Here is a 26,216-nt window from a genome sequence, read left to right as displayed (position 1 = left end):
TGTAAGGAGACGGGCCAGTACGCAAATCTGACTTCCCGAATGGAGGTCGGGATAGAGTTTTGTAAGCTTCAGGAGAGGGGGATAATACATATTCTAAAAACTTCAGGGATTTGGGCGTGAATTTACTGAGGATTGGCTAAGGCTTCCTTCGCCTTGGTTTAAAGGGACAGTTGATTTTTAATGCAGTGCGCTGCACACTGGATGAGTCACATCGGCTTCTTGCCATCAGCTGATCGGGGCTTGGGGAGAATGTTAGTTCCCAGCACCTTTGTTCCCATTGGTCTCACTGCGCATGTCTGCAGGCCAAGGTTAATTTTCAAGTTGTCTCCTGAGCACACATTAACATACTTTTTCTATCGGGATAACATGGAGAGGATGTGTGAATTGACCTTTCATTATAATCAGTTCTTAAGGAACTGAGTTACCATGTTTACTTACTTGCCTCCAACCAAGGTTACAGACAGGATGCCCGATTAAGCTTTGATTCATGGGGTATCATGTTGCCTATCTGTCTTAACGAGGTGGGGGTGAGAGTTGAGCTTTCATTCTATTCCATTCTTAAGGAATTGAGTTATCATATTTACTTATCTGCCTTCAACCGAGGATGCAGGCTGAACTTTAATTCCACTTGACTTCAAAGGCAGTGGATAACTTTTGATTGAGTGTCACTGAAAACCTACCTGAGGAAGTGACATTGGCACTGAGACTGGCGTCATCCCTGCAAAGATGTGTAGGAGGAGATGATAGCAACGGAAAAATATGAAAGTACTAACAAGTTTGGTGGGTTTGAGTTTTGGAATGCAGGCCTGGAGCAAAGTGACAGGCAGAGGTGGAGGCAGTTTCTGCAGTCCAAGTAGCTTTCCTATATCCCTCCCTGCTTGGTCTAGGGATAGTCACCCACTCTTGCACACATATGCCCATGTACTGACTAGTCTTACTGAACACAGCCCAGGTCTACTTGAAAACAAATGTTTAATTGTATCTCAGCACGGTTTTTGGAGGAGGTTACCTTCTGTAGTCAAATGGAATATGAACTGGATTTAGAACAGTTGAGAGCACTGTCCCAGTGAAATCAAATATCATAATCAAAATATCAAATTAGACTGTCCTGCAATTAGATTATGCAAGAATTATAGAAAGTTTGCCGAGAAATACTAATTTGCTACGAAACAGTCTGATTTTCCCATTCTTCTAATGAGAGAGCTTAGTAGGTATTATGATTTACTTGAAACTTGTGTCTCAGTAGCATATTTTGCTTGATTTTACTGTAGAAAAGGTGAAAAGTTCCAGCTTACTTCTTACTATTCCATGTTATATCATCCATTAAAAGGAACGTATATTGAAGGTAAGTTAGCATTATATAAAAAAACCAAACTCACTGCCGCTGTGTCGGATCCAACTCCTAGCAACCCCTCATGGGGTTTCTACAGAAGTAGATTGCCTAACCTTCCTTCTGAGGAGTGACTGATGGGTTTGAACCAACAGCCTCCTGGTTAGCAGTCAAATGCTTTAGTTACTATGCCACCAGAGCTCCTAGCATTATATAGTCTTTGAATACTTATTCAGATTCAAGAATTTTCACTGATTTTTACCAAAAGATTTTTAGATATTATGCATCTAAATTCATTTTTCACTTGACCACAAGTCTTGTTTGTTTTTAACTCATCACTCAGTTCTTTGCTCCTTGTTCATTTCTACAATGTACATTAAAATTACATTGATTTTAATAATAATACATTGTGAATTATGCTGTACAGAATATACTTAGTAGCAGTCATTCATCCATCTTTACTAAGCTATATGCTAACAATGCCCTAATATCTTCTTTTTTAAATTTTGCTGTTAGTTCCCTCAAAACATACTAAAAGACACCTTTAGAAGCAGAAAATCTTATGAGTCAAAATGTTCCTAAATGTAATGTGGGACATAATGTCACTGAACTTTAGGAAACCAGCTTGTTCAATTAGGATGTTGATACCACTGTTCTAACCTGTTGTTTTCAGCATGTTGTTGTTATGTGCCATCAAGTCGGATCCGAGGCAGTATCACTACGGAAGTAGATTGCCCCATCTTCCTTCCAAGGAGTGGCTGGTGGGTTGAACCGCCAGCCTTCTGGTTAGCAGTCAAGTGCCGTAGGCACTACGCTACCAGAGCTCCCTGTTTTCAGCATAGACTGGTATTACTGAACTCTCTATAGGAATTCAGAGTAATTCTGTGGGATTGGCTATTTATTTATTTTTAAGCCTAGCTTTGCCAAATTTTATCTCCATAAGAAAAACATTTAATTCAGGGAAAGGTGTTTTTTTGTTGTTTTTTTTTAAAATTACTGAAGCTTAAGATAATGGATCAAAGTTATTATTAGGTGCCTAAGGTATTTGACTGCTAACCAGAAGGCTGGCGGTTCAAACCCACCACGCACTCCTCGGAAGGAAGGTTGGGCAATCTACTTTCATAGTGATATCGCCTTGGAAACCCAAGGAGGGGTCATTATGAGTCAGGTTCAACTAGATGGCAGTGAGTTTGGTTTTTTAGTTTTAGTATAGTCCATTTTCCAAATAATAAAGATGATTATCGATAAGATTTTCATTCACATTTCTGTTTTTAACATTTCTAAGTGTCTTTTTCCGCCAACACTTAAATGCAAGCATCTCATTTCAGCTATTCACAGAACTCAAATCCAGCACCTGTCAGCTGCAAAGGAAAATACTTTCCAACTGCCAGAGCAGTATAGGTTAGTGACTCGGAACTTTTTTTTTTTAATATAATTGGGAGGAGGGTACACTTGATAAAATTTATTGCCATTCCCCCAAATGCAACTTGCCTGTTTTTGTCTCCATTCCTTAGAGTCCTTCATTTCATTCCACCTACTCATTATTCAGTGTTCAGCTCAATAAGCCTCCCTGGAAAGCACTTCCTCCCTCCACACGCACAAGACCTGACCTCTAACTTCCACTAATACTTTACCCTCTTTCAGTTCTTACTGCTAATTGTCCTTAGTTGTTGTTTTAGTTGCCATGTATAACAGAACAAGGAAACGTTGCTTTAGGGCGTTATATTTTATCTACATCTAGCTTATCAAGAGGTAGCATATGATCAAGAACCCATGGTATTGAAAGAAGAAATCCAAGCTGCACTGAAAGCATTGGCAGACAACAAAGCTCCAGGAATTGACTGAATACCAATTGAGATGTTTCTACAAATGGAACATTGGAAGCACTTCCTCATCTGTGCCAAGAAATTTGGAAGACAGTGACCTAGCCAACTGATTGGAAGATATTTGTGCCCGTTCCAAAGAAAGGTGATCCAACAGAATGTGGGAATTATAGAACAGTATCATTAATATCACTCATAAATAAAATTTTGATGAAGGTAATTAAAAAAATTATTGCAGCAGTACATTGACAGGGAACTGTCAGAAATTCAAGCCACGTTCAGAAGAGGACACAGAGCGAGGGATATCATTGCTATTGTAAAATAGAACTTAGTTGAAAGCCAAGAATACCAGAAAGATATTTATTTGTGTTTTATGAACTATACAAAGGCATTCGATTGTGTTGTTGTTAGGTGCCGTTGAGTCAGCTCCAACTCATAGTGACCCTATGTACTGTAACAGAAGGAAACACTGCCCAGTCCTATGCCATCCTCAAAATCCTTACTGTATTTGAGCCCATCATTGCAGCCACTGTGTCAGTCCATTTCGCTGAGGGTCTTCCCTTCTTCGTTGACCCTCTACTTTACCAAGCATGATATCTTCTCAAGGGAATGTTCCCTTCTGACAATATGACCAAAGTAAGTGAGACAAAGTCTGGTCATTCTCATCTCCAAGGAGCATTCCAGCTGCACTTCTTCAGGACTAACCAGATCACAGCAAATAAAGGATAATGTTTCGAAGAATGGCAATTCCAGAGCACTTTATTATGCTTGTGTAGAACCTGTACATAGACCAAGAGGCAGTCGTTCAAATAAAAAAATATACTGTGTGGTTTAAAATCAGGAGAATTTTGCATCAAAGTTGTATCCTTTCACCATACGTATTCAGTTTGTATGGTGAGCAAGTAGTGCAGCAAGCTGGATTGGATTTAAAGAATGGGGCATCAGGATAGGAGGAAGATTTATTAACAACCTTTGATGGCACAACCTTGCTTGCTGAAAGTGAAAGTGACTTGAAGCACTTACTGATGGTCACAGATATCCTTGACAATTGCAATCTTGTCTCTTTTTTATCATAATGTTGCTTATTGGTCCAGTTGTGAAGAGTTTTGGTTTTTTAACATTGAGGTGTAATCCGTACTGAAGGTTTATAGTATTTGATCTCCATCAGTAAGTGCTTTAATTGGTATCTGTCAATTCCTGGAGGCTTATTTTTTACCAGTGCCTTCAGTGCAGCTTGGACATCTTCCTTCAGTACCATTAGATCTTGATCAAATGCTACCTCCTGAAATGGTGGAATATCAACTGATTCTTTTTCTTCACCTATATTCCTTCCATTTTCTCTTGATGATTCCTGCATTGTTCTGTATTTTGCCCAGAGAATCCTTCAGTATTGCAACTTGAGGCTTGAATTTTTTTCTTCAGTTCTTTCAGTTTGAGAAATGCTGAGCATGATCTTCCCTTTTGGTTTTCTAACTCCAGGTCTTTGCACATTTCGTTATACTACTTTGTCTTCACGAGTTACCCTTTCAAATCTCTGTTCAACTCTTTTTACTTCATCATTTCTTCCATTCATGGGCTTCCAGTAGGGCAGAAAAGAAGATTGAACTCATTAAATGTGAGGACTATACCCTAGAATCCATCAGAATATTGTCATGTAACTCACAGTTAGTGACTTTTACGCAGGAGCCATGGCATACTACAGCACAAGACTGAAGACCAGACAAACTTACTCATGGGTTGGCAGGCCATTGTTGGATCAAAAACTACACCACCAAACCTACAAGTGAGTGATGGGATTGTCCTGGTAATGTAGTTTTTCCAAGCTAAACTGTTAATAACAGATCAAGCCTGTTCTAGTAACTATAGATTAAAGACTGAGGGATAGTAGATATAATTGATTATAAAGAAGGGTTCTGTTTGATGGTATAAAGGTAGTAGTTTGTGTTAAGAGAAGGTATTGTTATAGCAGGTTAATGAAATTTGTTATGTATGATAATGTCATCTAAATTTAAGATGGATTCTGTATAATTCTGTCAGAAAACAGGGTAGAATTAGATGTTAGTACTATGTCCTCCCTAGCCCTAGAGCTCTCTGAACAATTTAATATCATCATTGGATGGCTTTTCAGCCTTAGGAAGCCTTTGTCGTTCTGTGGCAATAACTCAGAGGAGTCGGAGTTCACATTAAAGCCTCTGTATTCACTTGTTCCAAAACAATTTATTCAATCCATTTCCTCTAGTCTTGAATGTAACTAGGTAAATTGGTGTTCTAGTGGGAGAACAGTCAGCAGAGAGAAACTATTTAGGGGATTTTCCAGTTGGACAGCACATTCCTCTGCCCAGAGAGTCTTTAGGAGCTCTAATGGCATAGTGTCTAAGGCATTTGCCTGCTAACCAGAAGGCTGGTGGTTCAAACCCACCAGCCATTCCTCGGAAGGAAGGTTGGACAACCTACTTCCGTAGTGATACTGCCTCGGAAATTCAAGGAAGGGTCACTATGAGTCAGATCCGACTCGACAGCAATGAGTTTGGTTTAGAGGGTCTTTAGAGCTTAGCCTGCCTTAAATGATTTTCTGACATGCTTCTCTGTTACTTTGCAGTGAAATATGTGTGAAAGCAGAAGGTTGTTCGACTCAGATTCACATTCAAGTTGGACAGTTCGTGCTGATTGAAGGCGATGATGATGAAAACCCGTATGTTGCTAAATTGATTGAGTTGTTTGAAGATGGTGAGTTTGAGACCGGAGTGAAAACGTTCTTGTCATGCACCATTGGAAAGCACTAATTGGTGGGGAAGAGTGGAAGTTCCTGATTCTTCTGTTCATAGTAGCATATAGGGCACCTTTGAGTGTAAGCTGGAGTTATTGAAACTAGTTTTACCTTCTTAGATCTAGTGAACCTGTACACTTACCAGAACGGCATTGGGTAAAATAAGATTGGAGATATCAAGGATTTCGTTTTGCCATTAATGTTAGGAATGAGTAAGAATGGCCATCAAGGCAGTATTTTTGGAATGGAGAAAAGGGATGAATTCAGGGATAAAATAGATGCCTTGCACTATGACAGAGGTGTGTCCTGTAACTTTGGCATTTTGTAATCGCAACCTCTTTACAAGGAAAGAGGTAAATCAGATTGGGGATGTGTTATCATTTGGTGTTCTGGCAGGAAAATGAAAACAAGTGTTTTACTCAGGGATTTGATTACAGTTGTTAAAAAGGCTGGGGGAACAAAAGGAAGAAGATGATATCGCCCTGGGATCAGTAAGTGCAGGAAGCCACTACTGCTGGAGGAGCAAGAGGGAAGATAGTGATAACCAGAGCCTACCAGCCCACACTTACAGCCTCAGTCCAAGCTTCTATCCCTCTGCAAAACAGGAGAGCACTGAATGGTGGGATGGGGTGGGGCTCCAAAAGGAGGGTTAAAAAGTAAGATGGTAGTTTGAAACTGTACAAAACTGTACCTTCCCAAAGCTGGGAGAGCAAAGACTGTGGCAGTTAGATACTCTGGTGGTGGTTTGTATGCCTAAAAGAAGGAACTGGTAGCATGAGTAGATAAAGATGTTTTACATTACACAGATCAGAGGAGTATTTGAAAGGTGTGGAGAGCATCTTCATCAAACCGTCATCCACTAGAGGGAGCACATCAGCAGAAGTTTGGTCTTTTGTGCAGATATTAGAATCACTGAGATGCTCCGTAGAATGGCTTTAATCTTTGAAGAGAGCTAAAGAAAAGAAGGGAAATGGTGATGGTACTGGAGTGTATGTCCTTTGACTGGGAGCTGATGCTTGGGTGGAGTGATGTTGTTTTTGTTGTTGTTATGTGCTGTCGAGTTGGACCCGACTCATAGTGCCCCCTCCTTGGGTTTCTGAGGCATTATCACTATGGAAGTAGATTGCCCAGTCTTCCTTCCAAGGAGTGGCTGGTAGGTTTGAACCGCCAGCCTTCTGGTCAGCAGTCAAGTGCTTTAGGCACTACGCTACCAGAGCTCCTGGTGTGGAGTGATAATAGAAGTATATTATAATATTACAGCTGAAGATGTAAGCATACATTTGCCAGATGTGATCTCAGTTTCAGTGGCCATCCCTCTAGTTCTTGCTCACGTTTTTACTTCGTTCCTGTTTGATGGCTTCTTTATAATTACTGTTGAGGCCTGGTTAAGAGCTCGGCTGCTAACTGAAAGGTCTGCCACTCTGTGAGAGAAAAGACGTGGTGGTCTGCTCTGTAAATATTACAGCCTTAGAATCCCTATGGGCAGTACTACTCTGTCTTATAGGGTCACTATGAGTCAGAATCAACTCAACAGAACACAACAATCTTTACATGAACAGATTGCCAGGTCCCATCTGTCCCCCGTTCTGCCCCCTGCCCCCACAGTGGCTGGTAGGTTCTAGCCTCTTTGTTTAACAGCTGAGTGATTAACTGTTTTACAATTACCAGGATATGATTAGAGCAGCTCCTCTCAAATGCCTTTTATAATTTTTTTGTTGGCTGATAGCACCATTAAGAAGTGGAGCAAAGTGGGAAGAGCAGAGGTACTGGATAGAGTCAGATCACTGCTGGTTGATCCTGGGATCTTTGACAAATTATTTAAGGTCTTGTAACCACAACTTAGGAGCTCTGGTAGCATAGTGCCTAAGGAACTTGACTGCTAACCAGAAGGCTGGCGGTTCAAACCCACCAGCCACTTCTCGGAAGGAAGGTTGGACAATCTACTTCCATAGTGATACAGCCTCAGAAACCCAAGGAGGGATCTCTATGAGTCGGGTGCGACTCCATGGCACATAACAACAACAATAACCACAACTTGGTATTACCTGTAAAGAGGGGATAGCTGTAGCACCTACCTTATAGGGTTATTATAAGGATAATATATATCTAGTATTTAGCACAGGATCTGGCACATAAGAAGTAGTTAATAATTTATTTTAGTAGATATGTTTGCAGATATTCTTATCCTTCTTCTTTCCTCCTAATCCCTCCTAGATTCCAAACCTCATTCCAAGAAATGTGCTCAAGTACAGTGGTGTATCCGATTCTGTGAAGTCCCTGAGTGTAAACGGCATTTGTTGGGCCGGAAGCCTGCTGCACAGGAGATATTCTGGTATGACTACCCTGCCTGTGATGGCAACATTAATGCAGAGACCATCATTGGCCCTGTGCGGGTAGGTGGTGCCTTGGTTCTCTCAGTTCTATTGTGAAACTTATTTCTGTCTGCCTCCTAAATTGCATGATCTCAAAAATAATACTCACTCTGATTCACCCCAAAGGAAATGCATTCTCTGCTGTCATGTCTGTTTGCCTGGAGAGCACTTACCATGTGTTAGGAGCCTCCTAGAGGAAATAACATTTAAGTTGTGACCTAAGGGATGAGTAGAAATTAGCAAATATGTTTCAGTGGGAAATTATATTTAACTATGATTGTGGCAGGCATCGAGCATTGTGAGGCTAAATGTGATTGTTTAAGTGAGGATTTCATCTTGAGTGCTAGTTGCTGCCAGCATGTTTATGTTATGGGATTTCATAGCAAATCAGGTGCTACTGAGCTGTTGGTTTATAAGCTCAATTGAGACACTGGTGTTGAAGCTAAAGATAGGGATAATTCCTAGGCCTCAGAGGTGGGCTTAGATCATTATGTGAACTGTGGTTGTATGGTGACTCAGGTGATTTGTTTAATGGTAGATCAAAGAGGCTTTGGCCTGGCAGGGTTCTGTTCACATTTTTCTAGATTGTGGACCCAGCATAATATGTGCTATAAAATAGTGTTATCTCTGAGGAAAATCAATGAGAGATAGAAAGTTGAAGTAGTGAAAGGCAGATGTAGAAGTTAAAACAGCAGATTTTGTACAGTTGGAAAGGCACAGGGGAAGGCAACAGTGCTTGAGCAACAGTATGATGGTGGGATAGAATAGGCCCTGACAAGCTTAGCTCACCTCGTGATGAAGAGCCATATTGAGGAGTATTGAGCACTCAGTAGATAAGATGCGTCTGGATTTTTTTTTAGAAGGCATTGTAAACAAATTGAGTAATCTGATCTTAGCCCCCTAGGTGACCCAAATGGTTTCGGTTTTTCCATTCAAACACACTCAGAGTTGCCTCAGAAGTCAGGCCTAGTACTTGTTTCATAGCCTTGAAAACCCTGTGGAACAGTTCTACTCTGTCACTTGGGGTCACCATGAATCAGAATCAATTAGTCTGATCTTGGTATAATTGATAGCTATTATAGACTACTGAGACAGGAGAGCATGCTTAGGAAAGTTTTTGTGGGAAAACTTGTTTGGGTGAATAGAATAGACTGGAAAAGAAAGCATTGTTGAGAATGGATATCAGCTAGGGAGGAGTTGGTGGGAATAAAGTGGGAGTGAGGTGATGTATACTTGAACCAGGGTGAGAGTAGTAGGAATTAAGAGGTAAAGCCAATAAACAAAAACGAAACAAAAGAAATTTTACTCTAGATATTTTATTGGTGTCTTTAAAGCTATTTATGATTAAGTGATAAATGGTTAGTAAATATTTAATTATACTCGTGTTTTTCTCTGTCTGTATGCTATGCCACGTCTATACCTCTTTAGACTAAAAAGTAATGTTATAGGCACAGATAGATGTAGACATAGACGCCTCTCAATTATAGCTCTGATGGAGCATTCCTTGGCTCTTTTGGTCCTGATCTCTTGTACTCTGCTATTCCTAAATTCAGGTAGTGGCTTTAGCTCCAGATGAAATGATACCTGTGGATTTGAAAAATGAAAAGACGCTCTTTGTGAAACTATCGTGGAATGAAAAAAAGTTCACACCACTGCCCCCAGAACTATTTGCAGAGTTGAATAAACTGCAAGAAATCAGCCCCAGATGCCAGAAACCTATGGAAACCAAAACTAAAAGCATAGAAAGCCCTCCTTGGACAACAACAGAGCCTGCAGTGAAAAGGATTGAATCAAGGCACTGTGCCTCTAAATCTTGCCAAACTCCTACCCATTCTGTCACTCCAAGGGCAAGGAAGAAGCTGGAACTCAGCAGTAAGTATGAATGAGTCACAGTGGGCAATATTGAGGCTAAAGAAGTGTTAATTCAAGTGACAGTGTTGAGTTAGTGCATCACTGGGCCAGATACTGATTAGACATATGTTGAAATTTCATTCCATTAACTGGGTGGCTGAGTAGGTGACCCTTGTGTTTCCTCCTTTCCCTGAGATTTATTCTTTTTGTCTAGCATCTTGCAAAATACAAAGGTGAACGTACAAACCACCACCACCACCTTTTTTTGTTGTTGTTGTTATCAATAAACTTTAAGGACTCTCTTATGTGCTAGGCCTTGGGGCACAAGGACCTAACTACAATTTCATTGATGGAGTCATAAAAATCAGCTATCACAGTGGTCTCATATGTCTTCTTATATGGGAATATTCAGTGTTCTTTGGAAGCAAGGGGAGCATCTAACTAGTAGCAAGGTCCAGGCCCAGGGGAATGAATGAAAGAAATCATCTAAGATGAGCCCCCGGGTTTCTGAGCTTGAGGGGCTTACCAGGTAAGAAGATACAATATCAAACAATTTCAGAGCAATTAGATGCTAAAATGATACTACAGTAAGGCTTTTTACCTCTAGTATGTGCCGTTTAAGTGGAACCTTGAGAAATGGTTAGGATTTAATATAGTGGGACGCAAGTAGCTTGAACATACAAAATTTAAGCACAAATTACTGGTATGTGTGTGTGACTTGGCTAAAATGAGGATGCTTTGAGAAGCTGTGGGAAATAAGTTTAGAGAATTAGGATGAGCTTCATCTTAATCTTCCTGAAACGTTCCTTCCTTGCCCAGAAAACTTCCCAGGGTCCTTCTTTGATAATAAATAAGAAATATTAGACTATTTCTTGGCAGACTATTAAAATGGGAAGGTTACAGTGTCTGACATTAGAAGATCTTGGGCAAGACCCTTGGAAATCTGGCCACAACTATTTTTCTTCCTTCTACCGTTTTCTTCATGAACTTGGTGGGGCTGGTCTCAACTCTACCATTTGCCTCTAAACCTTTGTTCTCAACACGTCCCTGCCTGGAACTGTTTTTACTGCTCCTTCCCTCTGCCACCTACTTTCCACTTCCACCGTGAACGCTACTATCCTTAGCCTACAGAGGTCACTTTATTCCCACCCCCCACCCCGACACACACACGCACACCTGTTTTGAAAAACTTAAAATCTACAAAGAAATTGCAAGAATCAAATGAACATTCATATTCTTCACCTAGATTCACCTATTATTAACATTCTGCCTCATTTGCCTTCTCTCTTCCTCTCACCTCTCTTCTCTCTCTGTTTACATAGATATGTATACATTTGTGTCTATATGTAGTTATGTACATATGTGTGTATACACATACATAGGCACACATATATGATATACACATGCACTTTTAAGTATGTCTCCTTCAGAACAATGGCATTCTCTTTTATAACCACAATACAATTATTTATAAGAAATTATAAATTTCTTACATAAAATATTTAACATTGATACAACATTACTATCTAATACAGGGGTTGATAAACTCCAGCCCTATGGCCAAATTTAGCCTACTTGTTTTTGTACAGCTTTCATCTAAGAATGTTTTTTTTTACATTTTTAAAAACTGAAAACAAAAACAATGTGCCAAAAAGACTTGGAAGTAGCCTAAAAGAACTCTGGTAGTGTAGTGCCTAAGGTACTTGACTGCTAACCAGAAGGCTAGTGGTTCAAATCCACCAGCCACTCCTTCAGAAGGAAGGTTGGGCAATCTACTTCCATAGTGATACTGCCTCGGAAACCTAAGGAGGGGTTGCTATGAGTCGGGTCTGACTTGACGGGACACAACAACAACAACATCCCTTTTACAGAAAAAGCTTGCCAACCTCTGATCTCTTAAATAGTTCTCATTCCAATTTACATGTGAAACAGTAACATAAAAGAACCAAACTGTCTAAAACAGTTACTAGTTTATCTTTCCTGTATTCTGTTTTGTGAAAATCAGCAGATATACACATATGTATTGTTATTAATGGTTCTCTCTTACCCACTGTGTTAGCTACTGGATATATTCTTTTCTACCTTGCTCTGTGCCTTAGGAAGTCGCTCCATGGCAGTTGTAAAATATCCTCCTCTTCCTTTTATATATAAGTAACTAGGCCTTTTGACTGTTTTGTGTACGAGCCAAATTCTTTGCATGTAAGTTACTTGTGAGAAGCTCTCTGGTTGAGCACTTGACTGCTAACCAAAAGGTCGATGCTTCAAACCCAGGAGCCGCTCTACAGAGAAAGATGAGTCAGTCTGCTTCTGTAAAGATTATAGCCTTAGAAACCCTATAGGGCAGTTCTACTCTGTCCTGTAAGGTCACTATGAGTCAGAATCCACTCAATGGCAATGGGTTTGGTTTAAGTGATTACTATTCTTGATATTTCTTTAGTATAGTCTGGTTTTATGGACTTGATATAAATAATGTAAAACATTTGGAAAATGAAAAAAACTACTAAAGAATAATCTGTAATACTATCATTTAGAAATTATTACAGTATTTTTTGACTGTTGATTATCTAAGAACTTGAAAGTTAGGTCAGAGAATTTAAACTTGACACTGTTACATAATTAGAGGAGGAAGGATATGGTGAAAATATTTTGGATTAATTGTTTGACAGAAAGTTGTGAAACTAATAGAGGTATGCAGGGCGTTCAGGACTTTGGGACGTTTTTATATTAGTCTTCACGTGAATCACTTTCACATCTACCAATTAAATAATTTTAGCTTTTAGCTTCATATTTATAGACCTTTAACATTTTGGCTCTAGATAACTTTTTTAAAAATCAGGCTTAACCCACTGCTATCAAGTCAGTTCAGACTCAGTGACCCACACGGTTTCCAAGCCTTTAAAATCTTTATGGATGTAGAGTGCCTCATCTTCCTCCCAGGAAGCAGCTGGTGGGTTTGAACTGCTGACCTTCTGGTTCAAAAAAACCAAACTCACTGCCGTCAAGTTGGATCTGACTCATAGCAACCCCTCCTTGGGTTTCCAAGGTGGTATCACTACGGAAGTAGATTGCCCGGTCTTCCTTTCGAGGAGTGGCTGGTGGGTTTGAACCACCAGCCTTCTGGTTAGCAGTCAAATGCCTTAGACACTGTGTTACCAGAGCTCCTGACCTTCTGGTAAGCAGCCAAATTACTTACTCACAAAATCAGGTTTATTGAAGTGAAGTGTAGTTTATGTACAGTAAGATTTTTCTTTTTAGTTTTTTAGAGTTATTTTAAACTTTTTACTGCAATTTATGTAAAGGTTTACAGTTAAGTATACAGTTTTATAAGTTTTGACTAACACATATAGTTGTATAACCACCCTTATAACCAAGATACAGAATAGTTCCATCACCCCAAAATTCTCTTGTGCCCCTTTGTAGTTAACCCTTCCTTTCACTTCCTTCTGATTTCCATCTCTGGTTTTGCCTGATCCAGAATGTCATATAAATGGAATCATACAGTACGTAGCCTTTTGAGTCTGGCTCCTTTAACTTAGCCTGTTGTGTTTGAGATTCATTCATGTTGCACTCATCCACGTCTTCTATTTCATTGCTGAGTAATATACCATTGCATAGGTGTAGCACAGTTTGTTTATCCATTCCCAACTTAAAGACATTTGGGTTGTTTCTAGTTTTTGATGACTGAATAAAGCTGCATTGTGGATAACATTGAGAAGAATGGGAATTCCAGAATACTTAATTGTACTCATAAGGAACCTGTACATAGACCAGGAGGCTGTCTTTCAAACAGAAAAAGGGAACACTGCATGGTTTAAAATCAAGAAGGGGGTGCATCAGGGTTGTATCCTTTCACCATACTTATTCAATCTGTATACTGAGCAAATAATCCAAGAAACTGGACTATATGAAGAAGAAGGTGGCATCAGGATTGGAGGAAGAATCATTAACAACCTGTGGTACGCTGATTATACAACTTTGCTTACTGAAAATGAGGATGACTTGAAGCACTTACTGATGAAGATTGAAGAATACAGTCTGCAGTATAGATTATATCTCAATATAAAGAACAAAAATCCTCACACCCAGATCTATAAGCAGCATTAGGATAAATGGAGAAAATATGAACTTGTCAAAGAATTCACATTGCTTGGTTCTACAATCAACGCCAACGGAAACAACTGTCAGGACATTAGATGACGTATAGCACTGGGCAAATTGGCTGCAAAGGACCTCTTTCAAGTTCTGAAGAGCAAAGATGTCTCGTTGAGGACCAATGTGCACCTGACACAAGCCATGGTATTTTCAATCGCCTCATGTGCATGTGAGAGCTGGACAATGAATAAGAAGGACCAAAGAAGAGTTGATGCTTTTGAGCTGTGGTGTTGATGAAGAATGTTGAAAGTACTGTGGACTGCTAAAAGAACTAACAGGTCTGTCCTGGAGAAAGTGAACCCAGAATGCTCCTTGGAGGCAAGAATGGCTAGACTTCGTCTCACATACTTTGGTCATGTTGTCAGAAGAGGCCATTCCCTGGAGAAGGAGGTCATGCTTGTTAAGGTGAAGGGTCAACAAGATGGATTGATACGGTGGCAGCAGCAATGGGCTCCAGTATAGCAAGAATCATGGAGCTGGCTCAGGAGCGAGCGCTATTTTGATCTGCTGTGCATAGGGTCGCTATGAGTTAGAGACGACTCGACGGCACCTAACAGCAATAACAACAAGCATTCACAGACAAATAGTACCTAACTCTTCTAGCCTTTCCTGCAATTATGCGCCCACAGTTGACAGGTGTGACTAAAGTAAATTCTGAGCTCAGTACTTTTCCTTCCTTGTTTCCTTAGCCCACATCGATATATCTTGTACTTTCCTAATACATCCTTTCTCCTTCCCCTTTCATTTCTGTTGAAATGTTATCTTCCTTCCAAGGCCTATCTCAGAAAGCCATCTTTAAGTGTTTAGGTGTTGTAGGACACTTATTTTACCTTATAGACATTCATCTACATCATCTTCCTTATTGGACTTGAGTCTCTTGCATGGGGACCAGAATTGAGTCTCATTCAACTTTTGTTTCCTCCTAGCACCTGGCACATAGTTTGCATCTTAACAGCTCAATCGATATCTATGGAGAATCTTGGTGCCTGTGGTTGTGGTAAAGGAGGAGCAGCCCCATGTAGTGTTTTTTTGGTTTTTGTTTTTTAATTTTTATTGTGATTTGGGTGAAAGTTTACAGAGCAAATATATTTTCCATACAGCAGTTCATATACATTTTGTCTCATGACATTGACTGCAATTTCCCACTATGCAACAGCTCCCCTCCCACTTCCTCCCCATAGTTACCTCTTCCCTATGTCCTTCCCTCCCGTGTACTCCTGTCACCTGAGCTCTCTCCCTGTGCACACCCAGCCCTTCTGTTCTCTCATGATTGATCTCTCCAAGGAGTGTATCTACCTTGTAAATGTTCAGCCCATATGCCTGTCTGTTATTTGACTGGAAATAACAGTCAAATAGCCACAAGAGTGAGTTCAATTCCAGACTGGAAGGGCAGCTAGAGCCATAGTTTCAGGGGTTTCACCAGGGTCTATCAGACCAACAAACCTGGTCCCTTTTTTTTTTTATGATTTTGAGTTTTGGTTCCACATTGTTCTCCCATTGTATCCAGGGTCTCCTACACGGATCTCCTTCTGAATGGTTGACAGTAGTAGCCAGGCACTATCTAGTTCTTCTGGTCTCATGGTCATATAGACTAAGGATTACATGGTCTAACAGTCCCTTGTTTCCACTTGTCTTTGGTTTTCTTCATTCTTCTTTGCTTTGGATAAAGAGAGACCTATTGTTGCATACCCAAGGAGGGGTCGCTATCAGTTGGGTCCGACTGGATGGCAAACAACATTGTTGCATCTAAGTGGCCGATTGCAAGATTTTAAGATCCTAGTCGCTACTCAGCAAAGTAGGATGTGGAACAATGTTTTTGTGTAGTATGTTATGCCATTTGAGCCTGTGACCATGGTCCTGAGCCCACAGGTCCAACTACTTGCTCCCTCAGGGTAGTTGGCTGTGGCCCAAAAGTTACCACAACCTTGTCCCTTGTCGACTCTACTGTATACCTGGCCATTCTTACAGCACATACAAATACACTTGTAGAAGCATTAGCTGCCAACCCTATACATGGTCGTGGGCACACTCCCTACTGCCTAGACAAACTTGAACATTCAGCCTGTCCACCCATCTATCCACCCATAGATCAATGTTTGCCATCATTGACAATGCACTACTGTACATGCAAAGGTGTTCATCTTTGTTGTCTGTACCTCCCATGTACCTTTCTATGTCTTCCTCAATGCCACTATGTTGATCACTTACTTTTGGTACACTGCCCTTCCCTTTACCCAAATCAGTACTTGTCTCTACCTACCTAGCAGTGTTTCCTCCCTTTCCCTCCCATCTCTGGGAAAGAAAATTTCCTTCCATATATAAACCTTTCCTTGATTTTTTATAATAGTGAACTAATACAATTTTGTCCTTCTATGATTGACTTATTTCAGTGAGCATAATGTCCTCCAAGTTCATCCACATTATGTGGTGTTTCATAGATTCTACATTATTCTTTGGGAGCTATGGTAGCGTAGTGCCTAAGGCACTTGACTGCTAACCAGAAGGCTGGTGGTTCAAATCTACCAGCCATTTATTGGAAGGAAGATTGGGCAATCTACTTCTGTAGTGATACCAACTCAGAAACCCAAGGAAGGGTCGCTATGAGTTGGGTCCGACTCCACGGCACATAACAACAAACAACAACAACATTATTCTTTAGGGTTGCATAGTATTCCATAGTGTGTATGTAAAATAGTTTGTTTATCCATTCTTCTGTTGATGACACTTAGGTTGTTTCCATCTTTTTGCTATTGTAAATAGTGCTGGAATGAACATGGGTGTGCATATATCTGTTTATGTCCTGGCTCTACTCCTCTAGGATATATACCTAGTAATGGGATTGCTCTGTCATATGATATTTCTAATTCCAACTTTTTGAGGAATCGCCATACTGCTTTCTGTAGTTTTATATATTAGTGCTTATTCCTATCCCCAGCTGATTGCCTATAGGAATCTACCTTTTCTCTAATGGTAAATAAAATCTGGATTAAGAAAAATTCAGGCTTTAGTGTTACTCAGAAGGGTCACTGTTGCATTTTTGGTTGGTATAAATATTTTCCAATGCTTTGGAGTGGAATGAGAGGGTGCGCTACCCCCTCTTCCCCATACCCCCATGGCTCTCTGCTGAGACCAAACCCACCCCATTGCCATTGAGTCTATTCTAACTCATGCCAACCCCATGTGTTAGGGTAGAACTGAGCTTCATAGGGTTTTCTAGATTGTAATCTTTATGGAAGCAGATTGCCAGGCCTTTCATCCATGGAACCCAGGGACCTCCTCAACTGAGAACCATTGTTTTAGATTATTTATGGGAAACCTGATTGCTGAACATTTCTCTATAAAAGGTTGTTTAACAGTTGGCTTGTGGTTCTAGCTAGGAAAATCACTTGTGAAATTTAGGAGAGAGACCAAAAATGATTAAATCTACCTGGTGGCATAGTGCCTAAGGCATTTGACTGCTAGCCAGAAGGCTGTGGTTCAAACCCACCAGCCACTTCTTGGAAGGAAGATTGGCAATCTACTTCCATAGAGATATTGCCTCGGAAACCCAAGGAGGGATTGCTATGAGTTGAATCAACTTGACAGCAGTGAGACATGGGAAAAGAAAGCTTGGAATAATTCAAAATATGGAGAAATCATGTCTTCGTACAACATCAGTGAATAAATTTAGCTATAATGAGATTGGAACTATATATAATGCTAGTCATAAAATTCATACAATGTCTGTGGTGATTTCTCTTTGGCTTAGGTCTCCCTAGGACACATAACTCTGGGACTTCCAAGCAGAATACATGTGCCTCTTTGGGCTCTCCAGAAAAAATTAAGCGGAAAGTAGCCTTGTCTGAGATCACCTCACCTTGTAAGAGGCCTCAGCCTTCTGAACCACAGGCCTCATCTCCAGCTGTGACAGCCCCTCTTACCAAGGGTGACAAGAAGTCTTCACCTGAATGTCACATGACCCTCAGAATCCGAGTCCCAGCTTTGAAAGCCACAGGGATTAGTGAGGAGACAAAAATTTCCCCTATCAGGGGAGGATGGAAATCCTTGGTGGTGGTGCCTGATGTGGTCTTGAAACCAGAAAGCATCAAAAAGAGGTAACGTGGACATCATCCTTCTTTCTACAGAGCAAATTGAGATCCTGTACATGACGTGAAATGTGTGGGCCACCATCAAAAATTAGAGCTGTAGGTTACAAGCCTGATTATATCACAGAATCACAGGGAAATGTCCAAAATACGGATTTCTAAGCCTCTTCCCAGACCTGGTGAATCAATCTTCAGGCATGGGGTCCAGGAATCTGCATTTCTGAAAAGCTCTTTAGATGATTCTGATACACCTGCTTATCTTTTGGGCATCACAGCTCTAGAAGATAGTTTCCCAAACCTAAATTGCTTCATAGCCCTAGATTTCATTTTAATGGTCATTTTCTTAGTTTCTGTTTTCTTTAACTAAAAACCGTTTTCAAATACATCTAGAATAAGAAGATAATGCTTCTAGAATAAACTTTGCGGTTTGACATTAGATAATGGTTCTGGTTAGCTAGTGCCACTCTGACAAGAATTATACCACAAATGGGATGGCCTTAACAGATAGGAGTTTATTTTCTTACAGTTCGGGTGGCTAGAAGTCCGAGTTCAAAGTGCCAGGCTCTAGGGGCTGGGTGAAAGTCCCTCGACCTTGGGCTTCAGCTCTGCCTCTTGCTCTTGGCCCACCGAAGCTAGATGCATCTACTGGCTAGAGGCATCACTCAGGCAACTACTGGCTGCTGAGGCTAATAAGCCCAAGGTTGACAAATAAAATGGCACAGTCCCGATGTTATCAAACCACACGGCAGGCCATTAATTAAAGTCCATTGTAAGTCCCAAGGATGGCAGAACATGGCAAGCTGCTGAACAACGACATGGCTACATGCAGGGTCCAACTGTGGCATAAGCCGGAGACCGTTCTCAAAGCTGCTGCTTATATACAGGAAGCAGACCACATACCCAAAGCAGCTACTCAGCTACTCCAATAGATTCCACCATGGAGTTAATTACCAGTCTCACCATGGGGAATAACTACATTCAGCTGCCCAGCCACTCAACCAGGCCCAGCCAAGTTGACACACAAACGTGAATACCACAATATTTGTAGATGAACTATACAGATAAAATGTGACAAGTAAGAAATGATATATTTAAGCGTTTCCTGCCCAGAAACTCTAATACTAATTTAATCCGTTGCTTAATAAATGTTTTATATTGAATTATAGCTCCATTTCTGCTAACCTGGGTAGATAGTAAATTATAAATGTGCCAGAACAAAACAGGACATGGAACTGCCTGGAATTAATATATTCTTGTCTCTTTGGGGGGTTGGGGTGGGAAGTCTGATTTAAATGATAAGCTATATGCCAACTTTGATCTCTGGTTTGATTCAAGCATCAAGTATGAACTTTTTTTAGCAAAGTTTGATTAGTTCCTGCCAAAGTAGCTGTGAAAAGAATGAGAGCCAGTCAGGCAGGCTAGCTGTCTTCTGATGCCTGTGCTGATCCTTACGTGCCTTGAACTGCTTCTTATATGTCGTTGTCATATCTTGCAGGGAGGCAAGAGAACCAGAAGCTCAGAATGAAGCTACACCTACTCCCCATCGTACCCGCAGAAAGAGTTCTCTCTTGACTTTGAATCGGATTAGGCAGCAGCTTCGGTAAGGCTGCTTCTTGACAGGCAGAAAAAACATTTATAGCCGCTATATATGAAGGCTGGCGGTTCAAACCAACCAGCCACTCCTCGGAAGGAAGAGGGGGCAATCTACTTCCATAGTGATACTGCCGCAGAAACCCAAGGAGAGGCTGCTATGAGTCGGGTCTGACTCAACGGCATATAACAACAACAACAACATGATATGTATAATCTTAGCCCGTAAAGCCTCTTATATTGTTTGTTATTTTCTAATCCACTAAAATTTACATTCCACCTAATACATCTGAGTACAAAGTTCACATAATTGTCATAGCTAGGAAGTGAAAAGAAACACTGCCCTGGACTTAGGTGGGAAGCAGTGTTGTGGGGCGAGGGGGAGCCTAAGATCATGAGCTTTGGTTCTGATAGACATGGGTTTGAACTTGGGGTTTGTCACTGTCTGTATAATGTTGAGAAGGCTACTTAACCTAAGTCTCAATTTCCCCACCTATAAAGTGAGAGTAATAATTTACAACTCATAAAATTCTTGAGGGGTTCAATGAGATAATATAAACAATGCAGTTGGTGAAGTGTCTCAGTAGTAAGTGCCCAGGAAATAGAGCAAATCCTACATTACCTGATTGCATGGCATACTTGGCAATATCTCTCCCCTACACTGACCTGTTATGAAGCTTCTCTTGTTTAGGCTTGGACACTGAATATGAGAAAATAATATTCCCAATATCCAGAGTTTTAGGTAATAGTGAAAATGACCAAGAAGAAGAAGAGTTTCTACCAGCAGCAGAGATTTCAGACTCTAGCAGTGAGGAGGAAGAGGCTTCCACACCACCCCTACCAAGAACACCCAGCAGGGTATCCAGGAACCTGCGATCTGCTGTGAAGTCATCCTTCCAGACTCCTGCCAAGACACCAAAGAAAACCGTAAGGATTTTTAGTGATGCATCCCTTTCTTAATCTAAAAGCTATGATGGCCAAGATCACACACAACTGGATTCTGAGCACAGGCTGTCCTATTTCAAAACCCAGAGACACTTGGAATATTCATGGAGGAAAGGAGCTGAGTGAACCCTAGGACTGGAAATAAATGGGGTAGATAGTTATTTTTGAGTTGAAGTTCCATTTAAGAATAAAATGGACAAGAGCTGAAACTCCTGAAGGAAGGATAAGAACTGTTTCCTCATCTTTACATTTCCCACAAAACCTAACCAAGTACTTGGTGCATAACTGGTGCTCACTTCGTATCGCATCATGGCTACTGAGCCCTGTTGTTGGTTTGGTATCTCCTGATACACGTGAGAAGTGGGAGCACTGGGCAATCCTACTTCTGTAGTGATACTGCCTTGGAAACCCAAGGAGAGGTCGCTGTGAGTCGGGGCTGACTCGACGACACATAACAACAACAACAGCTTAGTTATTGGAATGCATCAAGTAATGGTGGGGGAGATGCAGAGATCGATGACATCGGTTCTGCTTCCTGTGGAACTTTAGCAGAATGTTAAAAAGTATTAAGAGGAAAGAGTCTTCTCCGGTTCAAAGATGTTTGAGAAATACCTGGATTGAACACAGTTAAAAAGGTTTCTTTATCATATGACTTCTCAGGGCCATTAATTTTTTAATCTTCATTGTGACCTTCCAAGAGAGCATCATTGTATTAATTTCCCAATCTTTGACTCTATTCATGGCACATCTTGTCCTGTAGAACACAGTTGGGAAATACTTTGTTGTTGTTATTCTTAATTGCCATCCAGATGTGTGTCAGAGTAGAACTGCCCTCCATAAGGTTTTCAAGGCTGTGACCTTTTGGAAGCAGATAGCCAGGCCTCTCTTGAGAGTGTCTCTAGGCATTCTAACCCAGTTCTTACCCTTTGCACCACCCAGGAACTCCTTGGGAAAATGCTTGTTGTTGTTGGGTGCCCTAAAATTCGTTCCAATTCATAGTGTATATGCAACAGAATGAAACACTGCCCATCCTCACAATCAATGCTATGTTTGAATCCATTGATGCAGCCACATTGTCAATCCATTTTGTTGAGGGCCTTCCTTTTTAGCACTGATCCCCTACTTTATAATGTTCTTCTCCAAAAATTGATCCCTCCTGAAAAGAAAAGAAAAGAAAAAAAAAACCACTGCCGTCAAGTCAATTCTAATTAATAATGACACTTTAGGACAGAGTAGAACTGCCCTATCAGATTTCCAAGGCTATAAATCTTTACGGAAGCAAACTGCTTCATCTTTCTCCCATGGAGCAGCTGGTGGGTTTAAACTGCTGACCTTTTGGTTAGCAGCTGAATGCTTTAACCACTACCTGCTAGAGCTCCTTCCCTCCTGATAATGTGTCCAAATTACATGAGATGAAGTCTCACCATCCTTGCTTCTAAGGAGCATTCTGGCTGTACTTCTTCCAAGACAGACTTCTTTATTCTTCTGACAGTCCATAGTATATTCAATATTCTTCACCAACACCATTATTTAAAGGCATAATTTTTCTTGAGTCTTCCTTATTCATCGTCCTGCTTTCCCATGCATAGGGACCCATGCATGAAAATAGCATGGCTTGAATCAGGCACACCTTAGTCCTCAAAGTACCATCTTTGCTTTTTAACAGTTTAAAGAGATTTTTTACAGCAGATTTGCCCAATGCAATGCATCCTTTGATTTCTTGACTGCTGCTTAGATGGGTGTTGATTGTGGACCCAAGTAAAATGAAATCCATGAGAACTTCACTATTTTCTCCTTTTTTCCCATATAAAAAATACCCAAGGATTGGGCTTGAGTTGAGCTCAAAGAAATACTTCCAGGGAAAGGAATCCATTAGAGCATATTTGGACTAAAACCCAAACCTACTGTTGTCAAGTCAATTCTGACTCATAGCAATCCTATAGGACAGAGCGGAATTGCTTCATAGGGTTTCCAAGGCTGTAAATCTTTACGGAAGCAGACTACCGTATCTTTCTCCCACAGAGAGACTGGTGGATTCAAACTGACCTTTTAGTTAACTGCTGAGCTCTTTACTGTGCCACCATATTTGTACTAGAGGCTAGCTTACCTGGAATTTCTCAAATTGCAAATAGTTCACTATTGTTCTAGTTTGATTGTGTCTCCTGGGTGGCACCAGGAAGGATTTAAGTGCAAAAACACCTTTGTTGTTGTTGTTATGTGCCGTGGAGTCAGACCTGACTCATAGTGACCCCTCCTTGGGTTTCTGAGGTGGTATCACTATGGAAGTAGATTGCCCAACCTTCCTCCCGAGAAGTGGCTGGTGAGTTTGAACACCTTTAGCACAATAAAAACTGAAGGTCAGAAGTCCCCTTGGCTTCTTGAAATCTTCTCAGGTATTTTCAGGTTTTGTTAATTGACCATTGAGTCTGAGAGATTTCTGCATGAAGAAAGGGGGGAGAGAATGTCATCACTCTATAGCCTAGAAGATCTGTAGTTAAAATACTTTGCAGAAGCTACCATGGTGAAGATGGGGGTAGCAGGCCTGGTCTAAGTAGCCCGGGGGGGGGGGGGAAGTTGTTGCATGATTTTTTTTTTTTTTTTTTTTTTAATGTGTATATATATGCTTCACTGGTTTTGATCTTTTGTTTAATTTTATTTTTATTTATTTATTATTGTGCTTTGGGTGCAAATTTACAAAGCAGATTTATTTTACATCCAACAGTTCATGCACATTTGATTTCACAGCCCTAATTACAATCCCCAACCATAAAAAACTTTCCTCCCCTCTCTTCCTTGTGACTACCTCCTCCCTGTGACCTTTTTATGTATGCATTCCTGTCTGCCCAGCTTTCCCTCTATGTAAATGCTACCCCTCTGATGTCTCATGGTTGATTGATCTGAGAGGTGCATTTCTCTAGGGTAGGTGGGTGCATCTCCTTGGGGTAGATGTTCTGCATATGGATCTTTATACTGTTTGGCTGAGAGCCAATCCACAGAAGTGAGTTCATTTCTAGGCCTGAAGGATAACCTGAGGCCATAGTCTTGGGTTCTGCCAATCTCTGTCCAACCAGTAATTTTGGTCATTTTTGTGTTTTTTATTTTTGTTCCACATTTTTCCTCCCACTCTAACCAGGTTCTCCAGTTTTGATCCCCTTATGAGTGGTTGAGGAGCTCTGGTAGCGTAGTGCCTAAAGGCATTTAACTGCTAACCAGAAGGCTAGCGGTTCAAACCCACCAGCCGCTCCTCGGAAAGAAGATGGGGCAATCTACTTCCGTAGTGATACTGCCTTGAAACCAAAGGAGGGGTCGCTATGAGTTAGGTCCGACTCAATGGCACATAACAACAACAACTGGGTGGTTGGCATTGGTCGCTAGGCACTATTTAGTAGTTCTGGTCTGCAGTTGCGTGATTTTGACTCATAGTAACCCAGTGTGTTACAGAGGACTGCTCCATACGATATTGACAGTAATCTTTACAGAAACAGATCACCAGTCCTTTCATCTGTGGCACCACTAAGTGGATGTGAAATGCCAATTTTTAGGGTAGTACTTGAGTACAAATTTTGTGTGACCACCCAGGGACCTACAAGGAGCCCCATAGCAAGGAGGAGAAGAGAACAGGATAGTTATCCTAGACTAAGGAACTGACCCTCGGTTTTGGAATGGAAAAATCTTGTGAGACTTCCTGAAGAACTTTATTGTGGAATGTGGAAGAATTGAGTCACCTTTTCAAACAAATCGAGTAAATGACTTGACTAAAGCCTCCTACTCTTAACTTGTACTTGGATACCACAGATGGGGTTTCTTAATTTATTGTCTTTCTTTGAAGATTATATTTCACTTTTAAATCCATTTACTGCATGCTTTGATTCATTCTTTCCTCATCTTTACATTGTTTTCAGATACTGATGCTATACATGAATAAGAAAAAAGAAAACATGTTTGGACTATGAACAAAATGTATGTAATTGTGAGGCAAAAGAGAATCGTGTTTTATATAGGAAGAACTAAGGATTTCCCCATCTCTCTTCCTTTTATCAGATAATCATGAATCAAATTTGCTGAGGTGCCTTGGATGGTGTTTTGTTTGTTTCCTTTCTGAAATGTGTTCCTCTTTTGAATACAGCCTGAACGTAAAACTCCATGTCAGGCCACGCCCCAGATCCGCAGGCGAAGCCTGGCTGCCCAGGAGCCGGCCAGCGTGTTAGAGGAAGCCCGGCTGAGGTAAGAGAGATGGGCCTCTGCTTAATTTCCATAAAGCAGGGATAACCAGCAGTCATTTATGTATCTAATAAGGTAGAGTAAAATGTACGTGTGCATTTAGAAAGAAGAAACCTTTCAGGCAGCATCTGGGTGAGCTCATGAGCTCTGGACAGGAGACCATCCAGTCTGCTGCCATCATTTTCTCAGGGATGGAAAACAGTTTCAGTCAGGACCCTGCTTCTCAGTTACAGTACCCCAGAGAACCATGTGGGACCTTTTCTAAAACACATAAGCCTAGGTCCTGCCAGAAATCAACTATGTCAGTCTCATGGGATGAGGTCCACCCATGTGATTTGGGTGAGCTCACTAGGTGATAGGTGTTCTTGGTTAAGAACCACTGCATTGGGTGGTTTAGATGAACAAAGGGAGGCCAAGGATTATGAGGCCAAATGGAGAAAATTAAGAATGAATGCATTCTGTTGGGTATGGTTGAGGTTTGATGTTGAAAGTACAGACAAGTCTGCATTTATTTTTGAGGAGATGGTGATATGCTTCTAAAGTCCTCTTTTTCCCCATTTATCGTAACTATAGGCTGCATGTGTCCGCTGTGCCCGAGTCTCTTCCCTGTCGGGAACAGGAATTCCAAGACATCTACAGTTTTGTGGAAAGCAAACTCCTTGACCGTACTGGAGGGTGAGTCATGCTGAGGCAGGCAGGATTGTTTCAGGGACAGGAACTTGAGAGTATTCCACTTTGCTGGTTATGGTTCAGTCAGATGGTCTTTCCTTATTGGGAAGAAAATAGGCAAAAATCACTGTTTCAGCCTAAGGCTTATGAAACAACTGCTGCCAAAGTAATTCTATGTTGTCAACTGCTGCCAAAGTAATTCTATGTTGTTGTTGTTGTTGTTGTTATGTGCCGTCGAGTCAGCCCCGACTCATAGCGACCCCTCCTTGGGTTTCCGAGGCAGTATCATTATGGAAGTAGGATTGCCCAACCTTCCTTCCGAGGAACAGAAATTCTGCTTTCCAGATAGAATGAAACTGGCATTACTTGGGAATGTAGTTGGTGTACAGTGTTGCTTGTGGAATGGGTCAT

At 40.9% G+C, this 26,216-nt stretch overlaps 1 protein-coding gene across 1 annotated transcript in view; it reads left to right on the top strand.

Annotated features, from left to right (window-relative positions):
- The first annotated feature begins 4,841 nt into the window (after window positions 1–4,841).
- Window positions 4,842–26,216, top strand: part of ORC1 (origin recognition complex subunit 1) — a 30,847-nt gene continuing 9,472 nt past the window's right edge. The window contains exons 1-9 of the mRNA XM_042781658.1: window positions 4,842–4,936; window positions 5,753–5,880; window positions 8,135–8,313; window positions 9,846–10,164; window positions 18,044–18,389; window positions 19,876–19,980; window positions 20,705–20,897; window positions 25,042–25,139; window positions 25,710–25,811. Coding sequence (XP_042637592.1) covers window positions 4,842–4,936; window positions 5,753–5,880; window positions 8,135–8,313; window positions 9,846–10,164; window positions 18,044–18,389; window positions 19,876–19,980; window positions 20,705–20,897; window positions 25,042–25,139; window positions 25,710–25,811 — 1,565 coding nt within the window. The remainder of the gene's footprint in view (window positions 4,937–5,752; window positions 5,881–8,134; window positions 8,314–9,845; window positions 10,165–18,043; window positions 18,390–19,875; window positions 19,981–20,704; window positions 20,898–25,041; window positions 25,140–25,709; window positions 25,812–26,216) is intronic.

The sequence above is a fragment of the Orycteropus afer genome, unplaced genomic scaffold, assembly GCF_000298275.1.
Source record: "Orycteropus afer afer isolate SDZICR_OR568_19922 unplaced genomic scaffold, OryAfe1.0 scaffold00145, whole genome shotgun sequence".
Classification (NCBI taxonomy): domain Eukaryota; kingdom Metazoa; phylum Chordata; class Mammalia; order Tubulidentata; family Orycteropodidae; genus Orycteropus; species Orycteropus afer.
This window is presented reverse-complemented; position numbering and strand designations above follow the sequence as displayed.